At 57.4% G+C, this 24,841-nt stretch overlaps 10 protein-coding genes across 10 annotated transcripts; 5 read left to right on the forward strand and 5 right to left on the reverse strand.

The window, feature by feature from the left end:
* Positions 1-1,161: 1,161 nt before the first annotated feature.
* P884DRAFT_99255 (Snf7-domain-containing protein) lies at positions 1,162-2,713 on the reverse strand. Its single transcript, XM_069446225.1, has 2 exons — positions 2,328-2,713; positions 1,162-2,168 (listed from the first exon to the last, which is right to left on the reverse strand). The coding sequence occupies exons 1-2, from the start codon at positions 2,373-2,375 to the stop codon at positions 1,455-1,457; spliced, it is 762 nt and encodes a 253-aa protein (XP_069300302.1). The 5' UTR covers positions 2,376-2,713; the 3' UTR covers positions 1,162-1,454.
* A 1,203-nt stretch (positions 2,714-3,916) lies between these two features.
* P884DRAFT_193394 (HSP20-like chaperone) lies at positions 3,917-4,523 on the forward strand (the record flags this gene model as incomplete). Its single annotated transcript, XM_069437755.1, has 2 exons — positions 3,917-3,944; positions 4,120-4,523. 2 exons carry the CDS (start codon positions 3,917-3,919, stop codon positions 4,521-4,523), a joined length of 432 nt encoding a protein of 143 aa, XP_069300303.1.
* Positions 4,524-5,989: 1,466 nt separating this feature from the next.
* P884DRAFT_256514 (uncharacterized protein) lies at positions 5,990-6,589 on the forward strand. The gene has a single exon (XM_069441069.1). It carries the CDS (start codon positions 6,155-6,157, stop codon positions 6,350-6,352), a length of 198 nt encoding a protein of 65 aa, XP_069300304.1. The 5' UTR covers positions 5,990-6,154; the 3' UTR covers positions 6,353-6,589.
* Positions 6,590-6,719: 130 nt separating this feature from the next.
* On the reverse strand, positions 6,720-8,513 carry P884DRAFT_267761 (glycosyl hydrolase; the record flags this gene model as incomplete). Its single annotated transcript, XM_069442141.1, has 1 exon — positions 6,720-8,513. The coding sequence occupies one exon, from the start codon at positions 8,511-8,513 to the stop codon at positions 6,720-6,722; it is 1,794 nt and encodes a 597-aa protein (XP_069300305.1).
* Positions 8,514-9,967: 1,454 nt separating this feature from the next.
* Positions 9,968-12,029, reverse strand: P884DRAFT_238486 (uncharacterized protein). Its single transcript, XM_069440086.1, has 4 exons — positions 11,683-12,029; positions 11,593-11,622; positions 10,491-10,655; positions 9,968-10,418 (listed from the first exon to the last, which is right to left on the reverse strand). Exons 1-4 carry the CDS (start codon positions 11,911-11,913, stop codon positions 10,080-10,082), a joined length of 765 nt encoding a protein of 254 aa, XP_069300306.1. The 5' UTR covers positions 11,914-12,029; the 3' UTR covers positions 9,968-10,079.
* A 1,040-nt stretch (positions 12,030-13,069) lies between these two features.
* P884DRAFT_256520 (Oligosaccaryltransferase-domain-containing protein) lies at positions 13,070-13,803 on the reverse strand. The gene is made up of 2 exons (XM_069441070.1): positions 13,726-13,803; positions 13,070-13,657 (listed from the first exon to the last, which is right to left on the reverse strand). The coding sequence occupies exon 2, from the start codon at positions 13,575-13,577 to the stop codon at positions 13,395-13,397; it is 183 nt and encodes a 60-aa protein (XP_069300307.1). The 5' UTR covers positions 13,578-13,657; positions 13,726-13,803; the 3' UTR covers positions 13,070-13,394.
* Positions 13,804-14,268: 465 nt separating this feature from the next.
* P884DRAFT_193569 (uncharacterized protein) lies at positions 14,269-15,402 on the forward strand (the record flags this gene model as incomplete). Its single annotated transcript, XM_069437768.1, has 2 exons — positions 14,269-14,882; positions 14,952-15,402. The coding sequence occupies 2 exons, from the start codon at positions 14,269-14,271 to the stop codon at positions 15,400-15,402; spliced, it is 1,065 nt and encodes a 354-aa protein (XP_069300308.1).
* Positions 15,403-15,685: 283 nt separating this feature from the next.
* P884DRAFT_238497 (uncharacterized protein) lies at positions 15,686-17,043 on the reverse strand. Its single transcript, XM_069440087.1, has 4 exons — positions 16,585-17,043; positions 16,409-16,490; positions 16,013-16,319; positions 15,686-15,919 (listed from the first exon to the last, which is right to left on the reverse strand). The coding sequence occupies exons 1-4, from the start codon at positions 16,859-16,861 to the stop codon at positions 15,830-15,832; spliced, it is 756 nt and encodes a 251-aa protein (XP_069300309.1). The 5' UTR covers positions 16,862-17,043; the 3' UTR covers positions 15,686-15,829.
* A 429-nt stretch (positions 17,044-17,472) lies between these two features.
* Positions 17,473-19,587, forward strand: P884DRAFT_238498 (uncharacterized protein). The gene is made up of 2 exons (XM_069440088.1): positions 17,473-17,578; positions 17,663-19,587. The coding sequence occupies exon 2, from the start codon at positions 17,902-17,904 to the stop codon at positions 19,327-19,329; it is 1,428 nt and encodes a 475-aa protein (XP_069300310.1). The 5' UTR covers positions 17,473-17,578; positions 17,663-17,901; the 3' UTR covers positions 19,330-19,587.
* A 1,685-nt stretch (positions 19,588-21,272) lies between these two features.
* P884DRAFT_194272 (kinase-like domain-containing protein) lies at positions 21,273-23,595 on the forward strand (the record flags this gene model as incomplete). Its single annotated transcript, XM_069437820.1, has 4 exons — positions 21,273-22,185; positions 22,294-22,593; positions 22,737-23,118; positions 23,250-23,595. 4 exons carry the CDS (start codon positions 21,273-21,275, stop codon positions 23,593-23,595), a joined length of 1,941 nt encoding a protein of 646 aa, XP_069300311.1.
* Positions 23,596-24,841: the final 1,246 nt, after the last annotated feature.

A 24,841-nucleotide genomic window follows, 5' to 3' on the forward strand; every position in this document is an offset into this window, starting at 1 on the left:
CCCCCCCCCCCTTTTCCCCACGCAGGGTAAAAGTGCCGCCGGCGACAAGAAATGACTCGTTTCCCTCTGTTCGCGAGGACGACGATAACGGGTGGTTGGCGAAGGAGAGGAGTCCGGAGATGAGCTGAACTGAACCTGGAGTCTTGGTGCGCTGTGTGTATCGAGGCGTGATAGGAGGAGCGTCGGCGAGATCCGGCGAATCATCGGGTCGTGTGATATATAGTGTGACACAAGTTGCCGGGGGGGAGGGGCGCTTAAAGCTCGCGTTCTGCCCGGGGGGGAAAGGGGGGAGGTCTTTCGTGTTTCTTTCGCTCACCACCACTATCATTCGAGCGCCAGGAGGTCATGGGAACCGCGATCTGAACTCGCCCACGCAGCCCGCAGCATCGTATCCCTTTTTCTGTTTATTTCTTTTTTTTTTCTTCGTGTTTGGCGGCTCTTTTGCCATCTGGCTGTCGGCAGTGGGCGTCTATGAGTGTCAATAGCGATAGAAAGGAGGCTTTATATTACAGTTCCGGTTTCCCGGTCTCACACCCTCTTGGCGTTCTATACAAAGTCAATCGATCAGCATTTATTTTCTTTTCTTTTCTTTTTTGGATCTGAATTGATAGCATTGGCCGGGGCAGCAGGAGGGTGCGGAACGGGATGTGTATCGGAAGACACGCCAGAGCATCGAACACGTCTGAGAAGGAGGCCGTGCTGTGCGGTGGTTGACAGAACCGAGAACAAAGAACCCCGGAAGTGCGTAGAATCCAGGTGTTCCGTTTGTTCGTATTACATATTTGGTAATCGCAAGCAAAACTGCAAGTACAGCATGAAGCTCCAAACTAAACGGTTTCGAGGCCCGGATCGCAGGCCATATGGCCATTGATTTTGCTGTTCAAAGCACAGCGTACTTTGGTCAAGCCCCATGACGGATGAGCTATGTCCAACTAGAACCGGTCAAGAATCAGAGTACGGACTTCCCTCGAATGCTCCCAGGAGGAAATTGGCTTCCCCGACTCACCGTGCGAGATGCTAGCCCCTGAGCTAGCGATGGCCACGAGAGACGCACATGCCGAAGAGCTTCTGAACGTCGAAATCTTCAAGAAGTATATCTGACACGCCAGGTGGGCCAGGGAAATAGAGCGAATGGGCGTACGGCTAGCTGCAACGACCCCATGTTATTTCAGGAGGCCATCTGTATGCCCCATGAGACGGACGAGTACGCGCATGTAAAATCCCAGACATGACGTATAAACGTCCCAAACCGATAGCAAGCAAAGTGGTCTGACCCAAACGCCCAAAACGCCGCTCTTCCCCGATATCCAGTGCCTAGCGCCCGCCAACATCCCGCCGAGCACGAAGAAGACGACAAGCTCCATTAGCACCACCATCACCATAAACAGCGATAATAACAGCCTCAGACGATGACACGACGGCCCCGGATCTAACGCGTGCGTTCACAAGCGACTTCAACTCCTCAGAGCCTCCAGCCGGTTCCTCATCTGGTCCATCATGGCCTCCGTATCTTCCTCGTCTTCCTCCTCTTCCACCTGCTGCTTCTGTTGCTGCTGCTGTTGCTGCTGCTGCTGGAGGGGCTGTTGCTGAGCGGGCACCTGCTTCTGGGGCGGGGCCACGCTGGGCAGGGTGCCGGCCGTGTCCATGCGGTCCTTGAGGATCTCGCCGAGGACCTTGTCGATCTCGCCCTCGGCCTCCTCGTCCTCCAGGTCGGCGGCGAGGGCGTCGGCGTCCTCGGGCAGGACGTCGCCGACCATCTCCTCGATGATGCCGGCCTTGACGAGCTCGACGCTGAGCTCCTGCATGGCTTGGGCGAACTGGGGCAGGCGGACGAGCGCGTTGACGTCCTTCATGATGCCGACGCCGGCCCGGATGCTGCCCTCGATGCGGCGCAGCGCGAACGCCTCGCTGACCTGCATCTGCACGCTCGCGAGCTGGGCGCGCCCCGTCACCAGCCGGTCGCTCGCCTTGCGCGTACGGATCAGCTCGCGCGCGAAGTCGCGCACCTCGCGCTGCGCCTGCCGCTGCCGGGACGGGTCGCCCCGCTGAGCCCGCTTGTTGGCCGCGATGATGAGGTTCTTGGTCTTGATCTCGGTCTGCTTGAGCGCCGCGATGTCGCGGTCCAGCTTGCGCATGTTGGCTCGGAGGAGGGCGTTACATTTGCGGTACTGGAGGGAGAAAAAGGAGGAGGATGAGGAGGATTGACGAGTTAGCCAGAGGAATAAATTGGTTTGTCGGTTTTTTTTTTTTTTTTTTTTTTTTTTTTTGGGGGGGGGGGGGGGGGGGGGGGGGGGGGGGGGGAGGGGGAAGAAAGAGAGAGCACGAACTTGGGCTTGAGGGTCCGGCTTGGAAAACATGTTTCGGAGCGTCTCCATGGCTGCTGCTGCTGCGGCCGCTGCACGGCGGGGACCAACGCCTGGAAAATCGAAAGAAAGGAAGAAAGAAAGAATAAAAAATGAAAGGAGAGAAGTTATCCGAGGGTGATTGCCCGGAAACGCAATTCCCGGGTGGTTGCCAGCGGCCGTGGAAAGCGTTACCGCGGTCGGGCGGTTCGTCTGTCGGTTGTTTGCGCGGACGTTGGACTCTGACGTCGTTGGAAGATCTCTCGGCCGAGCGTTGAGCCAAGGTAGGTCGCCCTGCGCTCCCCTCCCCTCCAAACAGCCGCTGAATCGGAGCGGGCCCAGGGAAGCCCCGGCGCCGTCAGGCAACCCCGCTTCTTACCTGAGGTAGCCGTTGCCGTGGCCCCACCAATGTTGCGTGCGAAAGCCTTGCCCCGCTACGCAGGTACTGTATGTATAGGAATGTATGTATGTCAGGTATGTTATGCACTCCGTGGTTAGCTGTAAAGCAGTCAGAGACGAATCACGACTGATGCCTGCGCATAGAAATGCTTTCCTACCTACACCTCCAGTAATAGAGTATACTAATGGCCTCTGAATTCACTAGGTCGTTCTTAAATGGATCTCATCCTTCCTCCGAGGCCAGCAGTTTCTCAGGTCATGATACAAAGACCCAAACGATTCTCTGGGTCTTTGTGTCTTAACAGTCCCAATGCGTGGCAGAGCCGACCTCAGAGCCTATGAAACTGAGGTCTCGCACAAGCCGGGCTCGGTTCAAGGAGCGGAGCATCCACTGCATGTGCAGCGAGTGCCTGGGGAGGAAACGAAGACCAGTGGTAGAGTACGATCCAATTTTTTGGGCTTTTGGCCAGCTACCCTGGAATATAAAAAAAGGTTCATGGGGCAGATCGCCCTGTAATCCCCATGCAGGTTCCGCACAAAAGGAGGGAAGCGGGACTGAGAACTCGGTTAGCGACCCTGAGGCCCCAGTATTCTCACGAGGGACAAGTGCAGACACACGCGTAACTCAGCGATTCAAATGAGTAAAAGGGCACGGCGTAGTACATCTCACAAGTGCCTACCTACATACAGTGGAGTGATGGTGTCGGTAGTTACGAGATTGCGGATCTCCCGAGGAAAGCTTGTCGGAGGAAAGCTCGACACCACCGCCTCAGCCCAGGGCTCCACTGCAGGTGCAAGATACTGGGTCGTTCCAGGTTGGGATGGCCCGTGCTGGTCGAATCTTTGGGCTTCTGACGAATTCCACCGTCACCCTAGCTGGCAAGGCGGTGCAAATCATAGCAGCCTCACAACATCCCGCCTTGCGACTCTTTCCACTCCCGGATTCAACTTGAACCTCTCAATTCCTCTTTCTTCAACCACCACCACTCGAATTCGCAAACGCAAACATTGAAACACATACGGCTCAACACCTTTTGAACCTCGAATTCCACTCCCTCGCGCGCAACAAAACGTTGGTTTCGCCATCCCGAGCTACCCCACCTTCAAAGCCCCTCCACGCAGCACTTACTGGGACGGCACGGAACTGACGACCTGCCTCACCCTAACAGATCACAATGGCTGACACCAAGGTGACACCCGAGGGTAAGTCGACTAACTCTCTTTTCATTTCATTTTTTTTTTTTTTGCTTCGTCCCATTTCGTGGCCTGGGCCGGACCTGGCTTCTGCCGCAGTTTAGCTTAGCTCGAGTCTTGCCCAGGCCAGTAACAGGGGAGTTAGCCTTGGGCGCCTGCTAACCGCCGTGTTGTCGCTTTGCAGTCCTCTGGGCGCAGCGCTCGTCCAGCACCGACGCGGAGAAGAACTTCATCTACCTGACCATCAAGGTGCCCGACGTGCCCAAGGAGAACATCAAGCTCGAGCTCGAGCCGACGAAACTGTCGTTCGAGGGCCATTCGGACACGCTCAAGAAGACGTACCACGTCGACCTCGAGTTCTATGCCGAGATTGACCCCGCCGAGAGCAAGACGCACCACACGGCTCGCGAGGTCGAGCTGAAGCTGCGCAAGAAGGAGCTCAACGAGTCGTATTGGCCGCGTCTGCTCAAGGACACCAAGAAGGCTCACTTCCTCAAGACCGACTTTGACAAGTGGGTGGATGAGGACGAGCAGAACGAGGCGGCCGACGACGACTTTGCCAACTTTGGCGGCGGCATGGGTGAGTGATCCTGCTTTCCCTCCCCGAAACGCAGAACTTCGCTGCCTGGGGAAATCGGCGCGCCGGTCGGGTCTGCCAAAAATTTCCTTGACCCTCTCTGTCCAGACGGCCGTTGCTCCGTTGGCTCAACGCTCCGTTGGCTAAACATGGCGTACCTGTCTCCAGCGGGACTACCAGGCATGGGTGGTACGTAACATGTTAGCCTCTGCCCGGGACGGCTCGGGGCGCTCAGGCGGGATGCGGCATCAGCTACCGCTCTGCAGGCGTGCCCATATCTCAGGCGGCGTCTAATTAAGTTTTTTTTTTTTTTTTTCCAGGGGGACAATTGGATCTTGCTGACCATACTCTGCAGGCGGCGACTTTGGCAACATCGACTTCTCCAAGCTCGGCGGCGGCTCTGGTGTGCCCAACGACGACGACGACGACGACGACGAGTCAGACGACGACATGCCGCCACTTGAGGGCGAGGAAGAGAAGGAAAAGCCTGAGAAGGACGAGGACACATCGAAGGAGGTCGTCACCGACTCGTAGAGCGAGTAATCCGTAAGTCTTGAACCCCCCCCCCCCTTCTTTTTTTTCCCCATTTTCCTCGCGTCGTTGGGAGATGCCGCGTCTAACAGCTTGACCTTCAGACCCGGACAAGGACGAAGCAATGATATGGGTTAGCAAAATTGGTTCACATATGGCGCTTGGCCTCGGGGCTCGGCGGCTGGCGCAGCGGCGGAGCAATCTGATGTACTGAGACAAGGATTTCTTTCTTGCCTTTGCGCACCGGCGAATGAAGCTAATTTGTTTGCCTCGAACCTTGGATGTGGTGTGTGGCTTGTACGTGACTTGAAGTGAATCTGCTGATTTCTCTAGATGCTTGTCCCATCACGGGGATGCGGTACGATACGGTACTCCGGGGTCATGGACTCGAAAGCGAGATCAAGGCTTGCATATCGAGTTGCTGTTGGCAAACCCGCGCATTGTCTTACACCCGATCGGCCGTAAGCTAAGTTAGATCTGAACCGGCGGGATTAGTGAGATGGAGACCGCCTTGCTTGCTTGCAAGGCAACGCAAGCACTGTCGGATCAGATCAGGTTGGCATTTCTTACTGTTTCGACGCCCCTTCATACGCGTCATTGTTTCCTTTGGCGCGCTCCAGCCGACCATGTTACGCGAGGGAGTCGTGTCTGGACTCAGCCTAATCGTCTGAGCTTGCCAACTGGTTACTATTCATGGCCACGAGGAAGACTAACCTGCTTTGTTGGTTACCGTGCCACATTATTTGTCCTCGTGGCCTTGCAGTTCCGAAATTCCTCGGAGTGTGCCTTGGGACCAAGAGAGGAATGCCATTTTTGTGCCCATTCTCGCCCCATTCTCTTCAGGCACCACTTCTTCTTCTTCTTCTTCTTCTTCTTCTTCTTCTTCTTCTTCTTCTTCTTCTTCTTCTTCTTCTTCTTCTTCTTCTTCTTCTTCTTCTTCTTCTTTTTTCTATTTTTCTTTTTTTCCCCTTTTTCTTCCAGCAAATATTGACTCAGTTGACTTGCCTTCAACCACCCTGGCTCTCACAATCTCGCAAAACTTTCGCAGGAACGCGGACGGGATAGCTCGCCTGCCTACCTAGCCCTTCCGACATATACGGTGTCGCCGCGGATGGCTCCTAGCAGACCCCACAGCGGGGACGACGCCGGTTCAGGCGCAGATGGAGAGCCGGCTCGTCCGTACACGGCCAGAGAGGCGGCCGAATTCGTCCTCCAGGGCGCGTGCATGGTTGCGTGGCCGCCGGACGAGATACGGGTGGATCCTCTCTCTAGGGAAGGGAACGGCAAGGGGAGGATGGCCCGGGGGTAGCTTGAGTAGCTAGCGGTTTTTTTTGTTTTTTTCTCCTTTTTTTTCCTTTTCCCGTCTTTTATCGCGGGCAAAGAAGTCATGGCGAGAGAGAGAGGGGGGCCCGGGTTGGCACTTGTCAATGGCTCAATGGCTGCTGTCGGGCACATTGTTTTAAGGTATTTTGACTACCTATCAAAAAACACCACGGGTTCAGAGAGTCAAGGATATCACATGAAAAATAACACTTGGGGTCTTTCTTTTTTTTTTTTTTTTTTTTTTTTTTTTTTTTTTTTTTTTTTTTTTTTTTTTTTTTTTTTTTGTTTTTCTTTTTTTCCATATATATTCTTTTCTTGGTTTCTCACTTTTGTTTTTCTTTTCCCCTCAGACCTCACGCTTGCTCGGCATCGCCCTCGCCCGAGTCGGTCTCGAGGCTCAGGACGGTGACGCTCCCGCCGAGGGCCTTGGTGGCGTAGTTGAAGGCGGCGAAGCGGTAGCCGACAAAGAAGGGCCACCCGGCGTAGAGCTGGTAGGCGGGCCCCAGGCCGGCAAAGGTCTCGCCCCCGTCGACGCTGTACCCGAACCGGGCGGTCCGCTCGCCGTCGGGCCGCGCGTCCATGCTCACCCGCAGCCACACGCGCGTCACGCCCTCGGCCAGCTCGACCCGCTCCACCACCTCGCCCAGGTCGAGCGTCGCGCCGCTGCCCCACTCGTCCAGCGTCATGTTGAACCGCGCCACCACCTCGTACGTCTTGTTGTTGTTGTTGTTGTCGATGTTGTTGTCGATGTTGTTGTCGATGTTGTTGTCGATGTTGTTGTTGTTGCCAGTGGCGTCATCAGACGAGGATGAGGAAGAGGAGGAGGAGGAGGAGCAGTGGATGCCGATGTAGGCACTGCGGTCGCGGAAGGCGGCCAGCCCGGCGCGGTCGCCGTCGGCCATGTCCGCGACGTCGAGGACCAGCGTGGCCGAGGGGAAGGGCCCGTGGGCGCGGTGCGTCAGCGTGTTGCGCGCCGAGTACAGGTCGTCGTCGGGCGCGACGGTGGCGGCCCGCAGGATCAGGCCGGCGCCGTTCCCTCCGAGCGTGTAGTTGCTCGCGTCCGGGTTGTGGTTCCACTCGAACGCGGGCGGCAGCTCGTCGAGCGAGCTAAAGTCGTACCGCGCCCGCGACCACGGGTAGCCCAGCGGCCGGCGCGGTAGCGGGGGCAGCGGGTAACTGGCGCCCCAGGCGTCGTCGTCGTCGGTGACGAGGGTCGGGAACCCGTCCGGCTGGAACTCGATCGGGGCCAGCACGGGCAGGCGGCCGGACGGGTAGGCCCAGGTGAAGGACATGAAGTACCAGGCGCCCGAGGGCGTGGGCACCAGGCTGCCCTGGTGCGGGGCGCCGCCGCCGGGCAGGGGGCTGGCGACGTTGTCGGCCAGCGCCTTGCCCTCGTAGGGACCCCAGGGCGAGTCGGACTTCCAGACGTAGGCGGTGGTGCCCGGGTGGTCGTTGAGGATGTAGTAGCGGCCGTCGATCTTGTACATGCGGTTGCCCTCGAGGGCGTCGACGCCGGCCTGGTCCGGCACCAGGACGGTCTCGGTGCGGACGGCGCTCAGGCCGTCCGCGCTCAGCTGGGTCACGTTGACCCGCTTACCGCCGTCGTGGGTGTAGACGACGTACATGGTGTCGCCGTCGCCGTCGTCGTCGTCGTCGTCGACCAGCAGGCCGTTGTCGTAGAAGCACACGCCGTCGCCGAAGTCGCCCGCCCGGGTCCAGGGCCCCTCGGGCGCCGGGGCCGTGAAGACCCAGGTGCGCCAGAAGTTGGTGCACCCGATCCAGTACCAGAGCCCCGTGCTCTCGCGGTACCGCAGCGTCGACGCCCACGTGCCCGCGCGGTACGCCCGCTCGCCCGTCGGCGGCAGGTCGTAGCCGGCACCGAAGTCGAGGCGCGGGATCGAGTGGCCCACAAACTCCCAGTCGACCAGGTCGTAAGACCGCAGGATGGGCGCCCCGGGGCTGAAGTGGAAGTTGGACGCCGACAGGTAGAAGGCCCCGTCCGGCCCGACCGACACGTCGTTGTCCGGGAAGTCCTCGTACAGGATCGGGTTCCGGAATGTCCCATTCGCCGCCGCCGGGGTCCTGGAAGGGTGGGCGTTGGCCGCCGTCAGGAGGGCCAGCGCCGCGGGGAGGGCCGACTTGAGCATCGTGATCGTGGTGCGAGGGGCTGGCATTCACAAACCAAACAGAAAAAAGAGGCCACAGACGGTTAAGATGGCGGAGTCTTCGGTTGGGCAGTCCCGGTGGAGGGGAGAAAAGGGGGGAGAGGAGAGGGGAGTCACCTCATGGTACAGGTACGTACCACCAAAGGACGGGATATATATATATATATATGTGTGTGTGTGTGTGTGTATGCATGCATGCATGTATGTATGTATGTATATTGACGCAGCAGTAGTAGTCGGTCTCCCACGAGGTTGGTGGAACTGCTTGACTCCGTATGTACGTGAGCACCGCTAGGGTGGCAGCATGATCGACAGTGCGTCTCGCGGCGGATATTACTGCTAGCCGACGTGCCCTCGATGCAACGTTCTCGAGGCCACCTGGCGGTGGACATTCGGAATCTGACTTGTTCTCTTTCCCTTTCTGTGCGACTTTCTCTTGAACAAAGTTGAACCGTAAAGAAAGGACTGAGAAAATACTCTCTTAAACGAGGTGGAGTAATAGAGAAAAAGATGGAGAAAATAAATAGGTAAAGTTTCTTAAGAACTACGAAAGGAAAGAGAGCAACACGCATATATATAGTAAAAGACGTGTTTGCCATATCCGAGTCGACCGTGGCCCTGAGATGCCCCCTTGTGGCCCGACTCCCACATGGGTCCCATCCTCACCTACATGGCCCGCTGCCCGGACGACGGCTGTGATGAGTGGCTTCCGGGAGAAGAGTGACTCTCGTTTCTTTTCCTTTTTCTTTCCCGTGGTCTGCCTGTTTGTTTCCCCCCTAACCATTCCCCAGGGCCCGTCTTCTTCAAACTCCACCATGACGGCCGCCACACCACCGACAAGTCATATACCCAGACGACATCTGGGCCGTCGTAAGCCTCCTTTTTCCTTCGTTTCTTCCATTTCTCCCTCCAGAAGTCTCCAGGAGCAAGAAAACGAGAGAGAGAGCCGGGAGAAGAAAAAAGAAGAAGAAAAAATTACCCCTAAAACAAGGAGGACACGCTCGGAATAATTTTGTCTTCTAAACAAAAATCATAAACAGACCCCCTGATGACTGCCCACAACGCGGGTTACAACTACAACTACACGATTCCCGGCCCCGCGATCTGGAAGTGCCCCGAGGCACAGCAGAATGAGTAACTGCTTCCCCTTGGTGGGACCAACCCCCTATACAGAGCAACGCATCTCCAAATCAAGAGCGAACTGCATTGCTGAGCCTTGGTTTGCAACCTTCTCTCTGAGAAATCACAACCTCGGACAAACATCGAGGTAACCACGCCGCGTGCGCCCAAGACCGCTAGGGCTCTAATTATACAGTAGATACAACACACCCGACAAAGCTAGCTACCGAGGATTGCCAATCTGTGCCGAAGAAATCGCTGAATAACTGCCACGTAAAAGCAGTGCCCGATCCGTTCTCCCCCAAATGCCCGCCGGTCCCTGTCTCGTTTCGTACACCCATGTCCCACTAAAAACACCCGCTCTCAGGAGTCTCAGAAAAGAAACGCTTCCGTCTGCCCATATGTTCGCACAAGATGACTACATCCCCTCTAAAGAACGTCCTCCTCCATCGCAGCGTCGCCCCCGGCGGCTGCGCCATCCGCGGCTGCCGCAGGAGCAGCTCCGTTGGCATTGTTCTCGTTGTTGCGGTTCTCAAAGTAGTCGGCCATCTCCAAGTCGAGCTCCTCTGCTGTCTTCTTCGGCCGGCTAGCGCGGCCCCGGCCACCCTTCTTGCCCCCCTTGCCGGTCGCGGCACCCCCCTTGCCGTCCTTGGCGGCATTCTTCTTCACCGTCGCCGCAGACTTGGGCTGCGGCTTTGGCTGCGTCATGCGCTGAGCGAGGGACGGGGGTTGGGGGATGAGGTCGGCAGAGGCGACGACGATTTCGACCTGGCTGAGCGTTAGCGACCGCGACTCGAGGCCCAGCTAAGAAAAAAAAAACTAGTAAAGAGCGGTTCCTACCTTAACAGGCTTTCCATCGATGAGCAGGCCGTTGAGGTTGCTAAACGCCTTGCTGGCGCCGTCCGCATGGTGGAACGTGACGTGCGCGATGCCGCGGCTGACACCGCCCGGCCCGTACGAGATCTCAACCTTCTTGACCGGGCCGACAGATTGTTGAAAGTACTCCTATCGAACGGAAGCCGTGGTTAGCGTCAAACAGAGATTGGCAGTTTCGAGTGTCCGCATCCCGAGTCCGGTCGAGGTCAAGATCCAGCAAGGCATTCCCGTCATGCTTTAGTCGTCCTGGGGATAGGTATCCAAAAAAAAAAAAATAAAAAAAGACAGCGAGCAGAGCAGTGAGCAGAGACTCCCAAAATCAACATCACCGGTGACTGGCAAGGCGACCCACGTCCCTCCAACCGAAACCGTACGACCGACTCCGCGTGCGAGACCACGGACCCTTGTTGATTGGCGACAGATTGTACGACGTGACCGAACCACGCGAACTGAACCCATCATGGGGTACAGCAACCCGTCCAGTTCCAGACGACCCAGGGTCCCAGAAAAAGAAAAGCCCCGCGACGATGGATACTCCGGTAAGAACAGGATACGAACTTCCGCCTTCATGCCAGCCCGCCCCCACCTGGTGAAGGCAAGGGAATAAATAGGCGGAAGCCGCAATTCCAATTGCTCACTGCTAAGCTCGCTGACAACCATAGTCCCAAACCCGGTGACCAGCCGGGTGGAACATGGCGACAGCACCCAGCTAGGCGTTCTCTGTCTGATAGATAGCCGGCGCCCTGTATGTCTGCGCAAAAACTTCGAGATCACGGGTGCTTGCCAGGCGACCCGATGACCCAAGGTTGCAGCTAGACGCGGGCTTGCTCAACTTCCGAGGCTCGAAAGCCCGTTGATGGCGCAGGTGGTGGTGCCAGGCCCACCTACGGCATCGGGAAGGAACTAGGGCATCATGACAGCCGCTTTCTAGCGCTGGTGTTTTGACGGGGCGAGAACCGCTCCCAACTGTCCACGAGGACAAAAGCGTCGATAGGATATGCCGCGGAAGAGGTGTGCGCCGACAAAAGTTCGAAGGCATCAAGGGCGCCATCGGTCATTAACATACCTTGATCTGGCCTTCGGAAACATCCTTGGGCTGGTGAAGCGTTAGAGACCTTCCAACAATTGGACCGATTGCTCTCTAAGTGCGACTTACCAGGTTGCTGACCACAATCTTGCTCTCACCGGTCAGGCCAACGCCCTTCGCAGGGGTGGGCTTGTTTGCGCCGCGCGCGGGCTTGCTGTTCTTTTGGATGCCGCCGGCCGGCGCAGTGGCAGCGGGTTTGGCAGCGCCAGCCGAACGGCGGGCAGAGCGGCGACGGCCCTGTTGGTTGCGCCGCTGGCTGCTGAGAATCTCATCGAGAGACTGGTCGAGCTTGCCGGACATGATTGCGATGGTGAAAGGCGGAAATGAGGTGTGCCTTTTGAAAAACGGATGGCTGGTGCGGCCAGGAGCGGCTCTTTTATTTTAAAATTTGCTGAGTGACGCGATGCGAAAAAAAAGCCGAGCGGCTTCGGTGTGATGGCTGAATGGCAGGTTCGAGAAACCGGTCGGCGGATCGCTGGATTCGCGAGCTCGCCGCTGCAGCAGCACGTCGCGTCGAGTCGCGTTTGGTGCGGTCAGGCAGCAAGGGCAGAGAGGAGAATTCTCGATGTTTTGGTCTCAGAAAGAAGAAAAGAATAAGAGATTTAGAGCACCCCGGTTATGAGCTGCGCAAAGCCCGGACGGTTGCGAACAGGATGGGGATGCGCTGGGTTTGATGGGCGCGGTTGTGATGGAAGAAGGCGAAGGGAGGGCCCGGGATTGAGTTGCGCGAGAATTTGAGGGAGTAGCAACGGGAAGCAGGGGAGTCGGGTAGGAAGAGCCAACTGGCTTCAGTCAGCCCCATTATTTTAAGGTGGCGCGGGTCTGCAACACGGAGGCGCTAAGCCTCTTCAAGACTTGGTCAAGGCCGCAGCTGCGGAGGCCCACTTGCACGTCTGCCTTGAGTTGGGAACTCTGATCCGTTCATCCGTCAGGTAACTGCGAAAAAAAGTAACCAATACTTCTTGATTAGCTGAGTTAGGGATTATGGAACACTTTCGAGCCATGCATGATCTATGGCTACCCTTATCGACCTCAGACGATACATCTGCAAGCCCGTCCCGGGCGGAAACAACTTCTACGCCACAGATGCGGGCGTCTTCCCTGTCGCTGATCAACTCGTGGCGACAGACAATCGCGGCGGCAAGAGAGAGGGACCGTGGAGGATCCACTCAACGCTTCTCTTCGCGTTGCCCCACGGGCATATCTAGAGTACTTGTACGTATACCGTACTCTGTATCTACATACACCGATATAACGCCGCTGCAGATACTCCGAGGTATCAGTGCTCGACCAGTATGCCCGTCCGAGGGATCTAAATCGGGGCACCTTGGCCAAGAAAGAAACCCAAGGCAGGCCTCAAAGACATCCGCTCTGTAGCTCACCAGCCCCTGGCACAGGCTGAGGGAGCTCAACGCGAAGGGCTCCTTTCCGCCAACGGCGAAGGAACAATCGGACGCTCCCGCTCTCTACTACACTACGGAATTGCGCTTGCCCCTGAAGCATCCCCGCCACAAGCACACGGGACACCACCGATGTCAAAACCATGAATGTGCCTAAAATAACCAATCGTGCATCTCGCTTGTCGCGGTATTGCGGCCCTGATTCTGTTGTGCCTTCTCGTAATGCCAACCGCAACCCATTGCGCGGGGGCATCGAGTGCAACTCGGGAAGATTCCTGCCCCCCGAGAATACGCCAGAGATGCCGTCCAGAATCTAAAAATCGCCAGAAAACAAGCATCCCCTCAAACGCCGTATCGTACATCCGCTACCCTGCTTGCCACCTATCGTGTCTTGGTCGACCCTTGTGTGTTGTGTGGCGCCCCATTCCTTGATGCCTTCTCCTTCAAAGCTTCGCTCTGTTCCTCGCCGGAGTTGACTTCAAAGAAGTGGTATAAAATGATCAGCACCATTGCGGCAGAGCCGAGTACAATGGCCAGGCGGTAGAGCTCTGTGTCCGTGATCATGGTGACAGCAGGTTGATATCGGGGGGGAGCCTTGGTAACGGATGCTCCAGGGCGAGGAATCGGAGTGGGCAGGAAACTGGCTGTCGCATTTACAATCAGTGTAAGGAAGCGTGCAGTAACTCGTTGTAGCAAAAGGCGCAAAACTCACCTTGCTTGGGGATTGTCTTCTGCGACGGGGTGGTCGTGGGACTCGGGGCGTTGAATCTGGACAGCTTTCCAAAGCACTGGTACGGTTCTGGCGCGCAAAGTACTCCGTACCGGTACGTACCTCGAGGTAACTAGCCACTCGCTGTACGCCGTACTGCGTTAAGTACGTCCGTAGTTTGGGTGGAGTGCCAGGTGGGCACTTCCTTACCAATTAACTTCGTGCACGTCACGTGCTAGCAGTTACATTGGTACCAGTAACTACGGAGTACTCCGTAGACGTCTTTGCTTCCCACGTCAGGGCTGGGTGGCAGTGGGGCGTCGTTAAATCGAAGCGCCATTCAGAAGAACCCTTCCAGCCGGCGAAACACAGTTTCGTACAAGATCCCCCGCCCTTGGTACCTGTGAGTTTGCCTTCTGCACGAGAAGGCGGCAACCACCAACACGATACACCATCTCCCCCTTCATCCCTCGTCGAGTCCTCCAAACCCTACCGCTCTTACCACGCCGCTTCGCATAGGATCTGATATACCGAATCTCGCCCATCATGCCTCCCAAAAAGAACGAGAAGGGCGGCAAGAAGGATGCCAAAAAGATTGTCGAGGACAAGACTTTTGGCATGAAGAACAAGAAGGGTGCCGTTGCTAGGAGGCAAATTGCTCAGCTCGAAGCCAGCTCGCTCGCCCAGCAGAAGCGTAAGGAGGCCGAGAAGAAAGCGCGCGAGCAAGAGAAGAAGGCTGCCGAGGCGGCCAAGCGGGAGACTGAGGCCCTGCTCAACAAGCCCGCCCAGGTCCAGAAAGTGCCCTTCGGCGTCGACCCGAAGACGGTTGTCTGCATTTTCTACAAGAAGGGGAACTGCGAGAAGGGCAAGAAGTGCAAGTTCGCCCACGACCTCGAGGTCGAGCGCAAGGTCGAGAAGAAGAACGTGTATCAGGACACAAGGGCGGAGGAGGAAGAGAAGAAGAGGCAGGAGACGTCGGCCGACTGGGACGAGGAAAAGCTTCGCTCCGTTGTGCTGTCTAAGAAGGGCAACCAGCGCACGACGACCGACAAGGTGTGCAAGTACTTCATCCAGGCCATCGAGGACGGCAAGTACGGCTGGTTCTGGGTCTGCCCCAACGGTGGCGATAAGTGCATGTACAAGCATGCCCTTCCGCCTGGGTACGTATTGTCTTGCACGGCACGGGTTGTATCCCTGGCATATAAGCAACAAAGCTAACCCACTGACAGGTTCGTGCTCAAGACGAAGGAGCAGAGAGCCGCGGAGAAGGCCCTATTGGAGAAGTCGCCACTCAAGACGCTGACCATCGAGGAGTTCCTCGAGTCGGAGAGACACAAGCTTACCGGAAAACTGACACCGGTGACGCCCGAGACGTTTGCCAAGTGGAAGAAGGAGCGTCTAGACAAGAAGGCGGCCGAGGAACAACTGCAGAAGGCCAAGGAGGCGACTGGTCGTGCCTTGTTCGAGAGCGGCAAGTGGCGGATGGACGAAGATGAGGAATCGGAAGACGAGAACGATGGCACCTGGAACCTCGAGAAGCTACGGCAGGAGACGGAGGCGCTCAGGATGAAGAAAGAAGAGGAGCGTCTGGCCGCTCTGCACGGGATTCCGGCGGCGAATAGTGAGCCCGCCGGCGTTCCAGAGGACTCGGCCGAGCCAGAAGCAGTGCCCAACACTTGAAAGGCCACCCACAGGCACGACCTACTCACCATGCCGAGCGGCCGGGCGAGGGCAGCGAGCCCACAGAGCGCTCCCCCTCAACTGGGCGCCCGGCGTCGGCCACGCTGCTCGAACATCTGGAAGGCTTTCAGTTGACGAGTGGAGTTCGAGGCTGACTCACAGGGCGGCGTATCCGGAAGCATATGAAGCTAGAACACACTACTTGATCTGCTGCAAGGTCACGGGCGCAAGATATCGGTTTATATAGGGAACACGACAAATACATCTCGATGTCGGAGCCCCAGCTGGCCCGGGCTACCCCTTCGCACCTCTGTCACGCGAACGTGTCCTTGTGCACTCCCTCGAAGCGCCGGAAGCGACCAACAACCAAAGATGTTTGATGTAAGAGTTTTCAGTCCTCTCCTTAACCAATGTAGTTGTTATTCCTTCAAAACTTCTCAACATACGGCCTCAGATCCAGCTCCTGCGTGAAGCTCGACCGATGCTGCGTATGCAAGTGCCAATAACTCTCGGCAATCTACGGTCACCATCGCCGCCACCGCCGGCATCGTCGTCGTCAGCAGGCAACGTACGGCGAAACGCCTCGAAAAAGGTTCGGTCCAGAACTCACCGCATCAGGACTGATCTTGCCATCCTCCTTCCCGTCGTTCACCGTGTATCCACGCGTCCGCGGGATGTCAATGACGCCGTCGACTATGACATGCGCGACGTGGACACCCTGCGGGCCGAACTCGCGCGCCAGGCTCTGCCCCAGCGCCCGCACGGCGAACTTGCCCGCCGCGAAGGTAGCGAAGCGCGCCGAGCCGCGCACCGAGGCCGTCGCGCCCGTGATGAGCAGCGTCGGCGGGTGGGGCGAGGTCGGGACGGCGTCGAGGAGGGAAGGGAGGGTGGCCTGTGCGAAATTGAAGAGGCCGCGGCTATATAAGCCCGTCAGATGTTAGAGGGAGGTGTTCGCGAAGAACCGGGAACAGGGTGATATGAGGAGTCTGCGAGGGGTGCAGCATACGCGTTGCTGTTCAGGCTGGCGTCGAGGTCTGAGGCTTGCACTTCGAGGAAAGGCTTGATGGCGAAGCCAGCGCCGACGTTGTCTGGCAGTTTGAACCACTCATGTCAGCACTGCTCTCCCGACCCGGCCATCACTTTACTTCCATCCTGGGCGTGTAGATGAGGGGACAAGCTCACAAATAGCGGCAGCCAACTTCAGTCCCCTTCCCTTCTCAAACTCGGCCTTGATCGTCTCAAACGCCGACGCAACCGCCGCGGGATCGGAGGTGTCCGCGCTGATGCCGCGCGCCTCGCCGCCCTGCTGCTTGATCTCGGCCACGATGTCGGTGTAGTTCGACGGGTTTCGGGCGATCAGCACCACGGGGTAGGCCTTGGCGAAGCGCAAGGCCACGGAGCGACCGGTGCCGGCGCCGACACCAGCAACGACGGCGTAAAAGGCTTTTGTTGAGGCCATGACGAACTTGGATGGATATAAGGATCTCGGATGTTTCACTCGGTAATGCTCGGTTGTAGGTCGGGTCAAATTAGTAGAGTGAGGAAGTTAGGTAGGAACGAGTGCTCGTAGTGTGGTTAGAACTACGGGTCTTTTATAGATACTAGTAGTGTGCCGCCAATGCTCTCACAGGCAGCTGCCATGAGGTGCTCGGTTGACGCAATGATATGATGAACCGGGTGCCGAGTTCACACAGCACAACCCCGCCCTGAGGACTCCAGATGTGGTCATGATTAATAATGCGTTTTCTATCTTTGTCTTCAGCTCTGGCAGACGGAATCCGTCGTGCAAAAGGTTCTACATGTGTGCCATCCACTCCTCTCACTCGCTCGGATAACTCGCACGGGAGCGAAGGAGACGGGACTGCTTGAAGCGGTTGAGTATGGCGAAGCGGCACTTGCTGTCCGAGAATGAAATTGCAATCCGCAGAGGGTTAGGGTTTTGGTGGTTGTTGTTGTTTCCCTTGTCTTGCAATGCTTAGGTACTGTACGTGAGATGTAACACACGGAATACGTGGAAACTGTTTCATTCCTTAGCGCGTTCTTCTAGAGCTTCAAGCAACCACCTTCTGCCGCACGTTCTCAGTCTGTGTCTCTCATGGGTCGGATACCCTTTCGATGGCGCTCCGGTTCGATCTGCCTCTAGATTCGGTATTTGGGTCTGTTGGCCGAGTAGCTTGTAAGTAACCGCCCACCTGAACATTAGGTACCTTTAAGGTACCTACATTACGGGAAGTTAACGTTAGTATCCGTAACGGAACAGACCGCGTGAACCTCAACATCCAAAGTTCCGCCGCGTCGAGAACGCCAATTGATATTGATTTCTTCACCGCTGACGGGACTTAAGGGTTAAATCCTGGAGGCTCTGTTCGATTGATTTTTGTTATTGAATCTACCCGTCGTGGATTCGGCCCTTGGACGATGCGATAACCAAGACCGTCGTTTCCCAGTTGCGACCAGATTGGGCCTCAAGGTTTCGGGAGGCTTAGCCTTTTGGAGAAGATGCCTTACGATCCGGACTGGGACCTGGAGGAGGGGGATGGCTACAAAGCCGATACTCTCCAAGCCCAAGCTGATCACGGGAGCCTATCTTCCGGGCACGCATCGAACGGGATGGGCGCAGTGGGAGAGGGAGATGAACAGGGACGGGAGACAAGCGGCTACGAGGACGGACCGGACAATGTGAAGAGTGAGGATGGCATGGAAGTTGAACTTACCGATCGTGATCGACATCATTTCGGAAATGCTCAGCACGACAGGCACACGACTCCTCGGAGCCGGCTGCCATTCCCGGGTGCAGAGGCTATTGAGAGGCTTCCCCACGTGGAAGTCGTCCTTCACTCCAGCCCTAGACGGCCCTCATTCACCTCACTGGAGGACGAAATGAGGGAAAGAATTGACGGAGAAATGAATCTGGTTACCTCGGACATTGTCCCAGACCAAAGGAGGCACCAAGAACGACCCCCAGCAAAGGCGCAGGCCGTCCCGCCCAAGACGCAGACTTCTGCCGTTCCAGCTCCTGCCTCCGTTCCAGCACCCATCCTCACTCCTCAACCCAAGAAGCGCGGGCGCCCGGTCGGCTGGAGACTGGGGTACGGCTCATACGCAGCAATGAGGTCGGGACTGCCACCCGGGTCGTCGACGCCGCGTCCGAAGCCGCAGAGGCCGGCCAGCGAGCAGAAAGCGAGGCGCCGCCCGGGGCGGAAACCAGCTCCAACAGCGCGCGAAACCTACCTGAAGCTCAACCCGCGCTTTATCTCCTTCCGTTGCGAGTGGGAGAACTGCCCGGCGGAGCTGCAAAACTTGGACACCCTCCGCAAGCACCTGCTCGTCGTCCACGGCCGGCCGTCATCATCGGCCTCGCCATCCAAGTCCGGCCAGCCTCTCCCCTGCAAATGGTCCAACTGCACCGCCATGCCACTCCCGTCCCGCGACTCCTTCGCGGCCCATGTTGAAACCGCCCATCTGATCCCCTATCTCTGGCACGCAGGCGACGGCCCGCGCAACAGCACGCCAACGCCCCGCCTCCGCCTCCGCCTCGGCTCATTGAAAGAACTCCCCGGAACGGCGGCGGCGGCGGCAGCGGAAGCAGCAGCAGCAGCAGCAGCAGCAGCGACGACGTCAACGACGACGACGGCGGCAGAGCCCCTTCCAAGCTACCTTTTCAACGAGCGGGGCGAACAAGTGACGCCGTCAATCGCCGGCCAGCAGGTGGAGAACGAGGAGGAGCGCAAGAAGCGGCAGGCGCGCGTGAACCGGGTGCTGCTGCAGCGCGACCAGAACGCGCCCGAGGAGCCAGACTACACGCCGCGCGAGCTGGAGATGATCACCGAGGTGATGAGCGCCAAGAGGGCGCGGCAGGAGATGTTTCGCGAGTACGCCAAGCGGGTGTACAGCAGCGCCGAGATGGCGGGATGGAAGCCGTATTAATCAAGGTCTCGTACTCGGGATTTCAGTCTAGTTGCACGTATAATCGTAGGGCCGAGGGACATGTATGATGGTCTTATGACACGTGTTGGGGGCCTAAGATATCCAGAGCTGGGGAACGACATATATAAGCCAGCAAAAGTCTGGCTGAGTTCGCAGATGTATGTACGTGACTGGTGTTGATTGGAGACATGTATGGAGTGATGGGACATTCTGGGCATGTCAATCTCATGGCAACGTGCACGGCGCGTTGAGCAACGGCGTTAAACGTAAACGTTTGTGAATTGTGCTGCCTTGAGTCGATAGATACGTAATGTACGGGTTATATTCGGTCGAGCTCCGTTTTCTACTGGCCCGTTCTAAAGAAGAAGGGCAAGCGGCCGCCGATTAGCTTCCTGGCCCCTCAGAAGGGCTAGAAGACGTATAGAACAATCTGATACAGGGACCTGCGGGGTACTGACTCGCATCCCCCGAGACGACACCCCGGGCATTGACCACACGTCAGTCTCGCAATATTGGAATTGGCCACTCGTTAGGGCGATCGAGATACGGTTCGCCTAAGTGGCTGCCAGCGGCACATTGATGAGCGATCGTACACACCACTTGGTGCACATACTGTACTGTGTAGGCATTTCCATTCATCAATCAACTTTGATACAGTCATCTCCCCTTTACGAGTCGAGGACGGTGGCGAGGTGAAGTGAAACCCCCCTACCACAGTCGGCTATTCACGTTCCGAGCCGGGTATTTGGCTCTAGCAGTTGCACTAAGCACTGTGACCCGTACAGAAATCATATATACCCCATGGTGTTGGTGCCAGTTTCGGGTGTTGTTGTGATTTAGATGGCTGAATCACCAACAAGACATCGGCAACCTCATGCTTCTCGCCCGGGTTAACTTTCTTTTCCCTGTGGTCCGACACCGCTCTCCCAATACAGTAGGTGGGAGGCTTTGTAAGCCGAAACGTGCGCTCAATGGCGGCAAACCAACACGAGAAGCGGTGGTCCCGGAACCGGCGGCACTCATCCCGAGGGCTCAAATCCCAAGAAAAGATCGAATATAACCGCCTCGTTTGTTGGCGAAATTTGGCACCACCATGTTCAATCCTTCGAGTTAGCCATTCTCGTCCTGGTCCTGGTGCGCACCAGGTACTTGGTATGTATGTACCTTACCTAATCCTGAAGGCACCAGAACCTACTCGAGTGTTGTGCAGGAGGAGGCAGCGTTGACAAGTCGCCCCGCCTCTACCCCCTGCGCCTCTGCGTTGAATTTGGAGAAAGGGGGGAGGGGGGGAGAACTCCTGCCTGCGCCTTGGCCTGTGCTCACTAGGATCAGTTAACTACGAATTGGGTAGTGGCGCGTCTGGTTGACCAGTCTGTCGGTTGCGTGGACTTTTTTTCGGGTTGGATGCATGGGGGTTAGCCACGTCGCAAAAACAGCATTTAGCAATTGGATAGAGCCTCATGTGTGCAATCGGGCCAAGGTGGTAAGATTGGCTTTGAGTACCAATGGCTTTCTTCACATGTTCAAGTCTTCCAAAATTACCTTCAACTCGGTCGCTTGGTGACTCAGGTAGTTAGTAAGTGTCGGGAAGCGAAGTAGGTCCGGAGCAGCGGCAGGAAACGGAAGGTGCCTGAAGCGGACTCCGGCCGGCGGGCGGCATGTCCCGTGACTCCCCACTGTTGAGGCTGCTGGGGCCTGGATGCGTGCGCTAACCCGCTCGCTTTTCGCTGCTGGCAAGCCGCTTGATTGCTCACGGTCTTCCTGTCTTCTCCTGCCACTGCCCGCCCGCCTCTGCACAGCCCAGTAGCCAGAGTCCACATTGTTGTGCACGACCGCATCCGTTCCGTCTATTCAATCGCTTTCCCCCCTCACCACTTCCCCCCTCACCACTTCCCCCCCCCCCCTTTCCAAAAGAACCTGGAAAACACGATGGTCCGCTCCCCATGATCATCACGACGCCGACCTCCAGGATGCCGTCCATCACCAAGAACACGAACGGCGACATCCATTTTCACCAGAAGGTGAAGGGGTGGTTCACGCGGAATTCGGCCAACCGCGACCGCGCCGTCGCCGACACCGTCGCACCCCAGAACGCCGCCACCGGCAATGGCGCCCCACGCACCGACAGCGGCAAGAGCACCTTCCGCCAGACCAAGTTCTGGACGGTCGGCCGCCTGCGCAGCGCCACCACGGCCAGCGAGGGCAACCCGCTCGAGACGGAGACGATGAGCCCGACCGCCCACGCGAACCCCTACTTTGCCCACCAGGGCCAGCCCGGCCTCCGCCATCACAACGAGGGCTCCGTGCCGCCCAGCCCGCCCGACACGCCCACGGTCAGCGTGAACCCGCCCGACGATGACCACGGCGTCCCCCCCGAGAAGGCCACCTCCGCCACGGCCGCCGCAGAGCTCGCGAGGAAGCTGAGGAGGGTTGCCAGCGCGCCCAACGCACAGGGCCTGTTTGCGAAGGGCGCCAAGAGCGGCGTCGTTGTCGGCGGCGGCGGCGGCGGCAGCAGCAACGGCAGCGGAAGCGGCGCTGGCGACGGCGACAACGGCCAGCGGGCCGTCTCGGATGAGCCGACCAAGGAGCCGTTTGAGGAGGGCGAAGGCTCCGGCACGGCCGCGGCCGACGGCGGGCTGGCGGCGCCCTCGGAGACGGACGGGATCGGCTCGCTGCCGCCGCCGAGCCAGTCGGCGCTCGCGTTCCGCAGGACGTATAGCTCCAACTCGATCAAGGTCCGGGACGTGGAGGTGGGGCCGCAGAGCTTCGACAAGATCAAACTGATCGGCAAGGGGGACGTCGGCAAGGTGTACCTGGTCAGGGAAAAGAAGAGCAGCAGGCTGTATGCGATGAAGGGTTAGTGTTGCCTAATGTTTGCCGGGGCCAAGCGTATCCTCCGGGCTGCCGGGGTCCCCCCCTTTCTCTCTCTCTCTCTCTCTCTTTGCTGACAGATTGCTATCACAGTGCTGAGCAAGAAGGAGATGATCAAGCGGAACAAGATCAAACGGGCGCTGGCAGAGCAGGAGATCCTGGCGACGAGTAACCACCCGTTCATCGTCACGCTCTATCACTCGTTCCAGTCCGAGGACTATCTCTATCTCTGCATGGAATACTGCAGCGGCGGCGAGTTCTTCAGGGCGCTCCAGACGCGCCCGGGCAAGTGCATATCCGAGGACGATGCCCGCTTCTACGCGGCCGAGGTGACGGCGGCGCTGGAGTATCTACACCTCATGGGCTTCATCTACCGTGATCTGAAGCCAGAGAGTTAGTACACTCGAATAATCCTACCAATCCCCCGCCCCCCCCCCCCCCCCCCCCCCCCCCCCCCCCCCCCAAAAAAAAAAAAAAAAAACGATGATAAGCATGATATCCCGCTAACCTTGCTTCCCCTCTCTCCCCCTCGCCAGACATCCTTCTCCATCAGTCCGGGCACATCATGCTGTCGGACTTTGACCTCTCCAAACAGTCGGATCCCGGCGGCAAGCCGACCATGATCCTCGGCAAGAATGGCACGAGCTCGTCGTCGCTCCCGACCATCGACACCAAGTCGTGCATCGCCAACTTCCGGACGAATTCGTTCGTCGGTACCGAGGAGTACATTGCGCCCGAGGTGATCAAGGGCAGCGGGCACACGAGCGCGGTCGACTGGTGGACGCTGGGCATCCTGATCTACGAGATGCTGTACGGCACGACGCCCTTCAAGGGCAAGAACCGCAACGCGACGTTTGCCAACATTCTCCGGGAGGACATTCCGTTCCCGGATCACGCCGGCGCGCCACAAATCTCAAAGTCAGTTCTCTTTTTTTTTTCCCCTATATTTTTGATTTTCTGGTCTTTTCTTTTTCTCTTTTTCTCTTTAATTTTCTTCCTTTCTGGCCGTCTCCCAATCCCCCTTTGTCATAACTAACGTGGCGGTGCAGCCTCTGCAAATCCCTGATCCGCAAGCTCCTCATCAAAGACGAGAATCGACGGCTCGGCGCGCGGGCAGGCGCGTCGGATATCAAGTCGCACCCCTTCTTCCGGACGACACAGTGGGCGCTGATTCGGCACATGAAGCCGCCCATCATCCCTCACCAGGGCCGCGGCATCGATACGGTCAACTTCCGCAACGTCAAGGAGAGCGAGAGCGTCGACATCAGCGGCTCGCGGCCCATGAAGCCGGGTGTGCCGCCCGATGGCAGTACTCCCGGCGCGGAGACGCCAGATCCGTTTGAGGAATTCAACAGCGTCACTCTGCATCACGAGGGAGATGATTGGAGGAGGTAGTTGTTGGGCTGAGAAGTCACGATCGCGATCGGTTCGAGGGGATCTCTTTGAGCAGATGATGACGCGACCAAGTGGTGCAGAAAGGATTCCCAACCACATCGGACCTACCCTGGAGAAGGCAAGAACTTGGGACTGGATGGTGTGAAGTCATGAGTGGTGTTCTTTTTTCTTTTTTTTTCTTTTTTTTTTTCATATCGTATCCCGAACACTTGCGCTCGCGCACACGCGCGCAAACACGCATGCACACACATGTGCACACACACACACACCTCACAGTCCACTCATTCAAAGACCCCACTGGACCGGAAACGGGCACGCGACGGGGGCCCGCCGTAGCGCACAGCAGCACGCCGCGACCGCCCGTGGAGGCAGACAGAAACGCGGGCTGTTGTTGCCGATATGCGGTTATACCATGATGGCCGCACCTTTTTTCTCCTGTTCCATGTACTCACGCTTCATCTGGTGGAGTTTTACGGCGTTTTCTCGTCTTTTGTCGCCCTTTGGTCTTCTTTTGACGAAGGGGGAATCTTTGTTCTTTGTCATTATGAAGGGATGGATCGATGGATCGATGGTGGATGGGTGGGAAGCGACGCTGGGATGAGACGGGTTTTCTCTTTTCCCTTTGAAGAAAAAAAAAAACAAAACAGAATCATTGTGAACAGTTGAGACCGGAGCAGAAAGAAATTACAGCGTCCTGTGGGATTTGGTTAGGTCATGATGGGGGGTTGGACTCGGTGGTGCTACTGCTTGGTCTGCTGCCCTTCTGGCCTGGGCGTGTAGTGTATGTAAGTGAAGAAAAGATTGAAGTTACATCCACGTCGCCTTTCCACAGCATCGTGTCGAGAGGTAGCGGCTGACGTGAGCTCCCCCCCGCCCCCCTCCCCCCGCTGCAGAAGAGATCTAGAATCAAGCTCAAGCTTGATCTGCAACGTCCGTGTATATCTGCAAGTTCGGCATGCTTGGCCCGCGTGGCTCGCATGGGCCATGTGACCGGTGCAACTGCGCATTCCCAGAGAGCTGTCTCGGTACTCGGAGGTCAGTTATATATGTTCATACAGCACACATGGATATGATTCTGTATGTACGTACGTCCGTACATAGATTTCATTCCCCAATTCCGCATGTGGCTGATGGGACAAGGGACTCGCAACGTCGGGAATGTGAACACGCCATTTCAATATATCAAGTCAGGAAGGACTCAAACGCACATGTGCCGGACCGAGTTGCTTTCGTGGGGGAGCGGGGC

Source organism: Thermothelomyces heterothallicus, assembly GCF_042370625.1.
Source record: "Thermothelomyces heterothallicus CBS 202.75 unplaced genomic scaffold P884_scaffold_4, whole genome shotgun sequence".
Lineage (NCBI taxonomy): Eukaryota > Fungi > Ascomycota > Sordariomycetes > Sordariales > Chaetomiaceae > Thermothelomyces > Thermothelomyces heterothallicus.

Bases quoted from the DNA above. Each gene is read 5' to 3' on its own strand.
- P884DRAFT_99255 (XM_069446225.1), bottom strand. From the start codon at position 2,375: ATGGAGACGCTCCGAAACATGTTTTCCAAGCCGGACCCTCAAGCCCAA. The intron at 2,169-2,327 runs GTTCGTGCTCTC...TTCTCCCTCCAG, and splicing joins AGCCGGACCCTCAAGCCCAA to TACCGCAAATGTAACGCCCT.
- P884DRAFT_256514 (XM_069441069.1), top strand. From the start codon at position 6,155: ATGGCTCCTAGCAGACCCCACAGCGGGGACGACGCCGGTTCAGGCGCA.
- P884DRAFT_238486 (XM_069440086.1), bottom strand. From the start codon at position 11,913: ATGTCCGGCAAGCTCGACCAGTCTCTCGATGAGATTCTCAGCAGCCAG. The intron at 11,623-11,682 runs GTAAGTCGCACT...ACGCTTCACCAG, and splicing joins AGATTGTGGTCAGCAACCTG to CCCAAGGATGTTTCCGAAGG. The intron at 10,656-11,592 runs GTATGTTAATGA...TCCGTTCGATAG, and splicing joins TTTCCGAAGGCCAGATCAAG to GAGTACTTTCAACAATCTGT.
- P884DRAFT_256520 (XM_069441070.1), bottom strand. From the start codon at position 13,577: ATGATCACGGACACAGAGCTCTACCGCCTGGCCATTGTACTCGGCTCT.
- P884DRAFT_238497 (XM_069440087.1), bottom strand. From the start codon at position 16,861: ATGGCCTCAACAAAAGCCTTTTACGCCGTCGTTGCTGGTGTCGGCGCC. The intron at 16,491-16,584 runs GTGAGCTTGTCC...TCAAACTGCCAG, and splicing joins GAAGTTGGCTGCCGCTATTT to ACAACGTCGGCGCTGGCTTC. The intron at 15,920-16,012 runs GTGAGTTCTGGA...TGGTGACCGTAG, and splicing joins GCAAGATCAGTCCTGATGCG to ATTGCCGAGAGTTATTGGCA.
- P884DRAFT_238498 (XM_069440088.1), top strand. From the start codon at position 17,902: ATGCCTTACGATCCGGACTGGGACCTGGAGGAGGGGGATGGCTACAAA.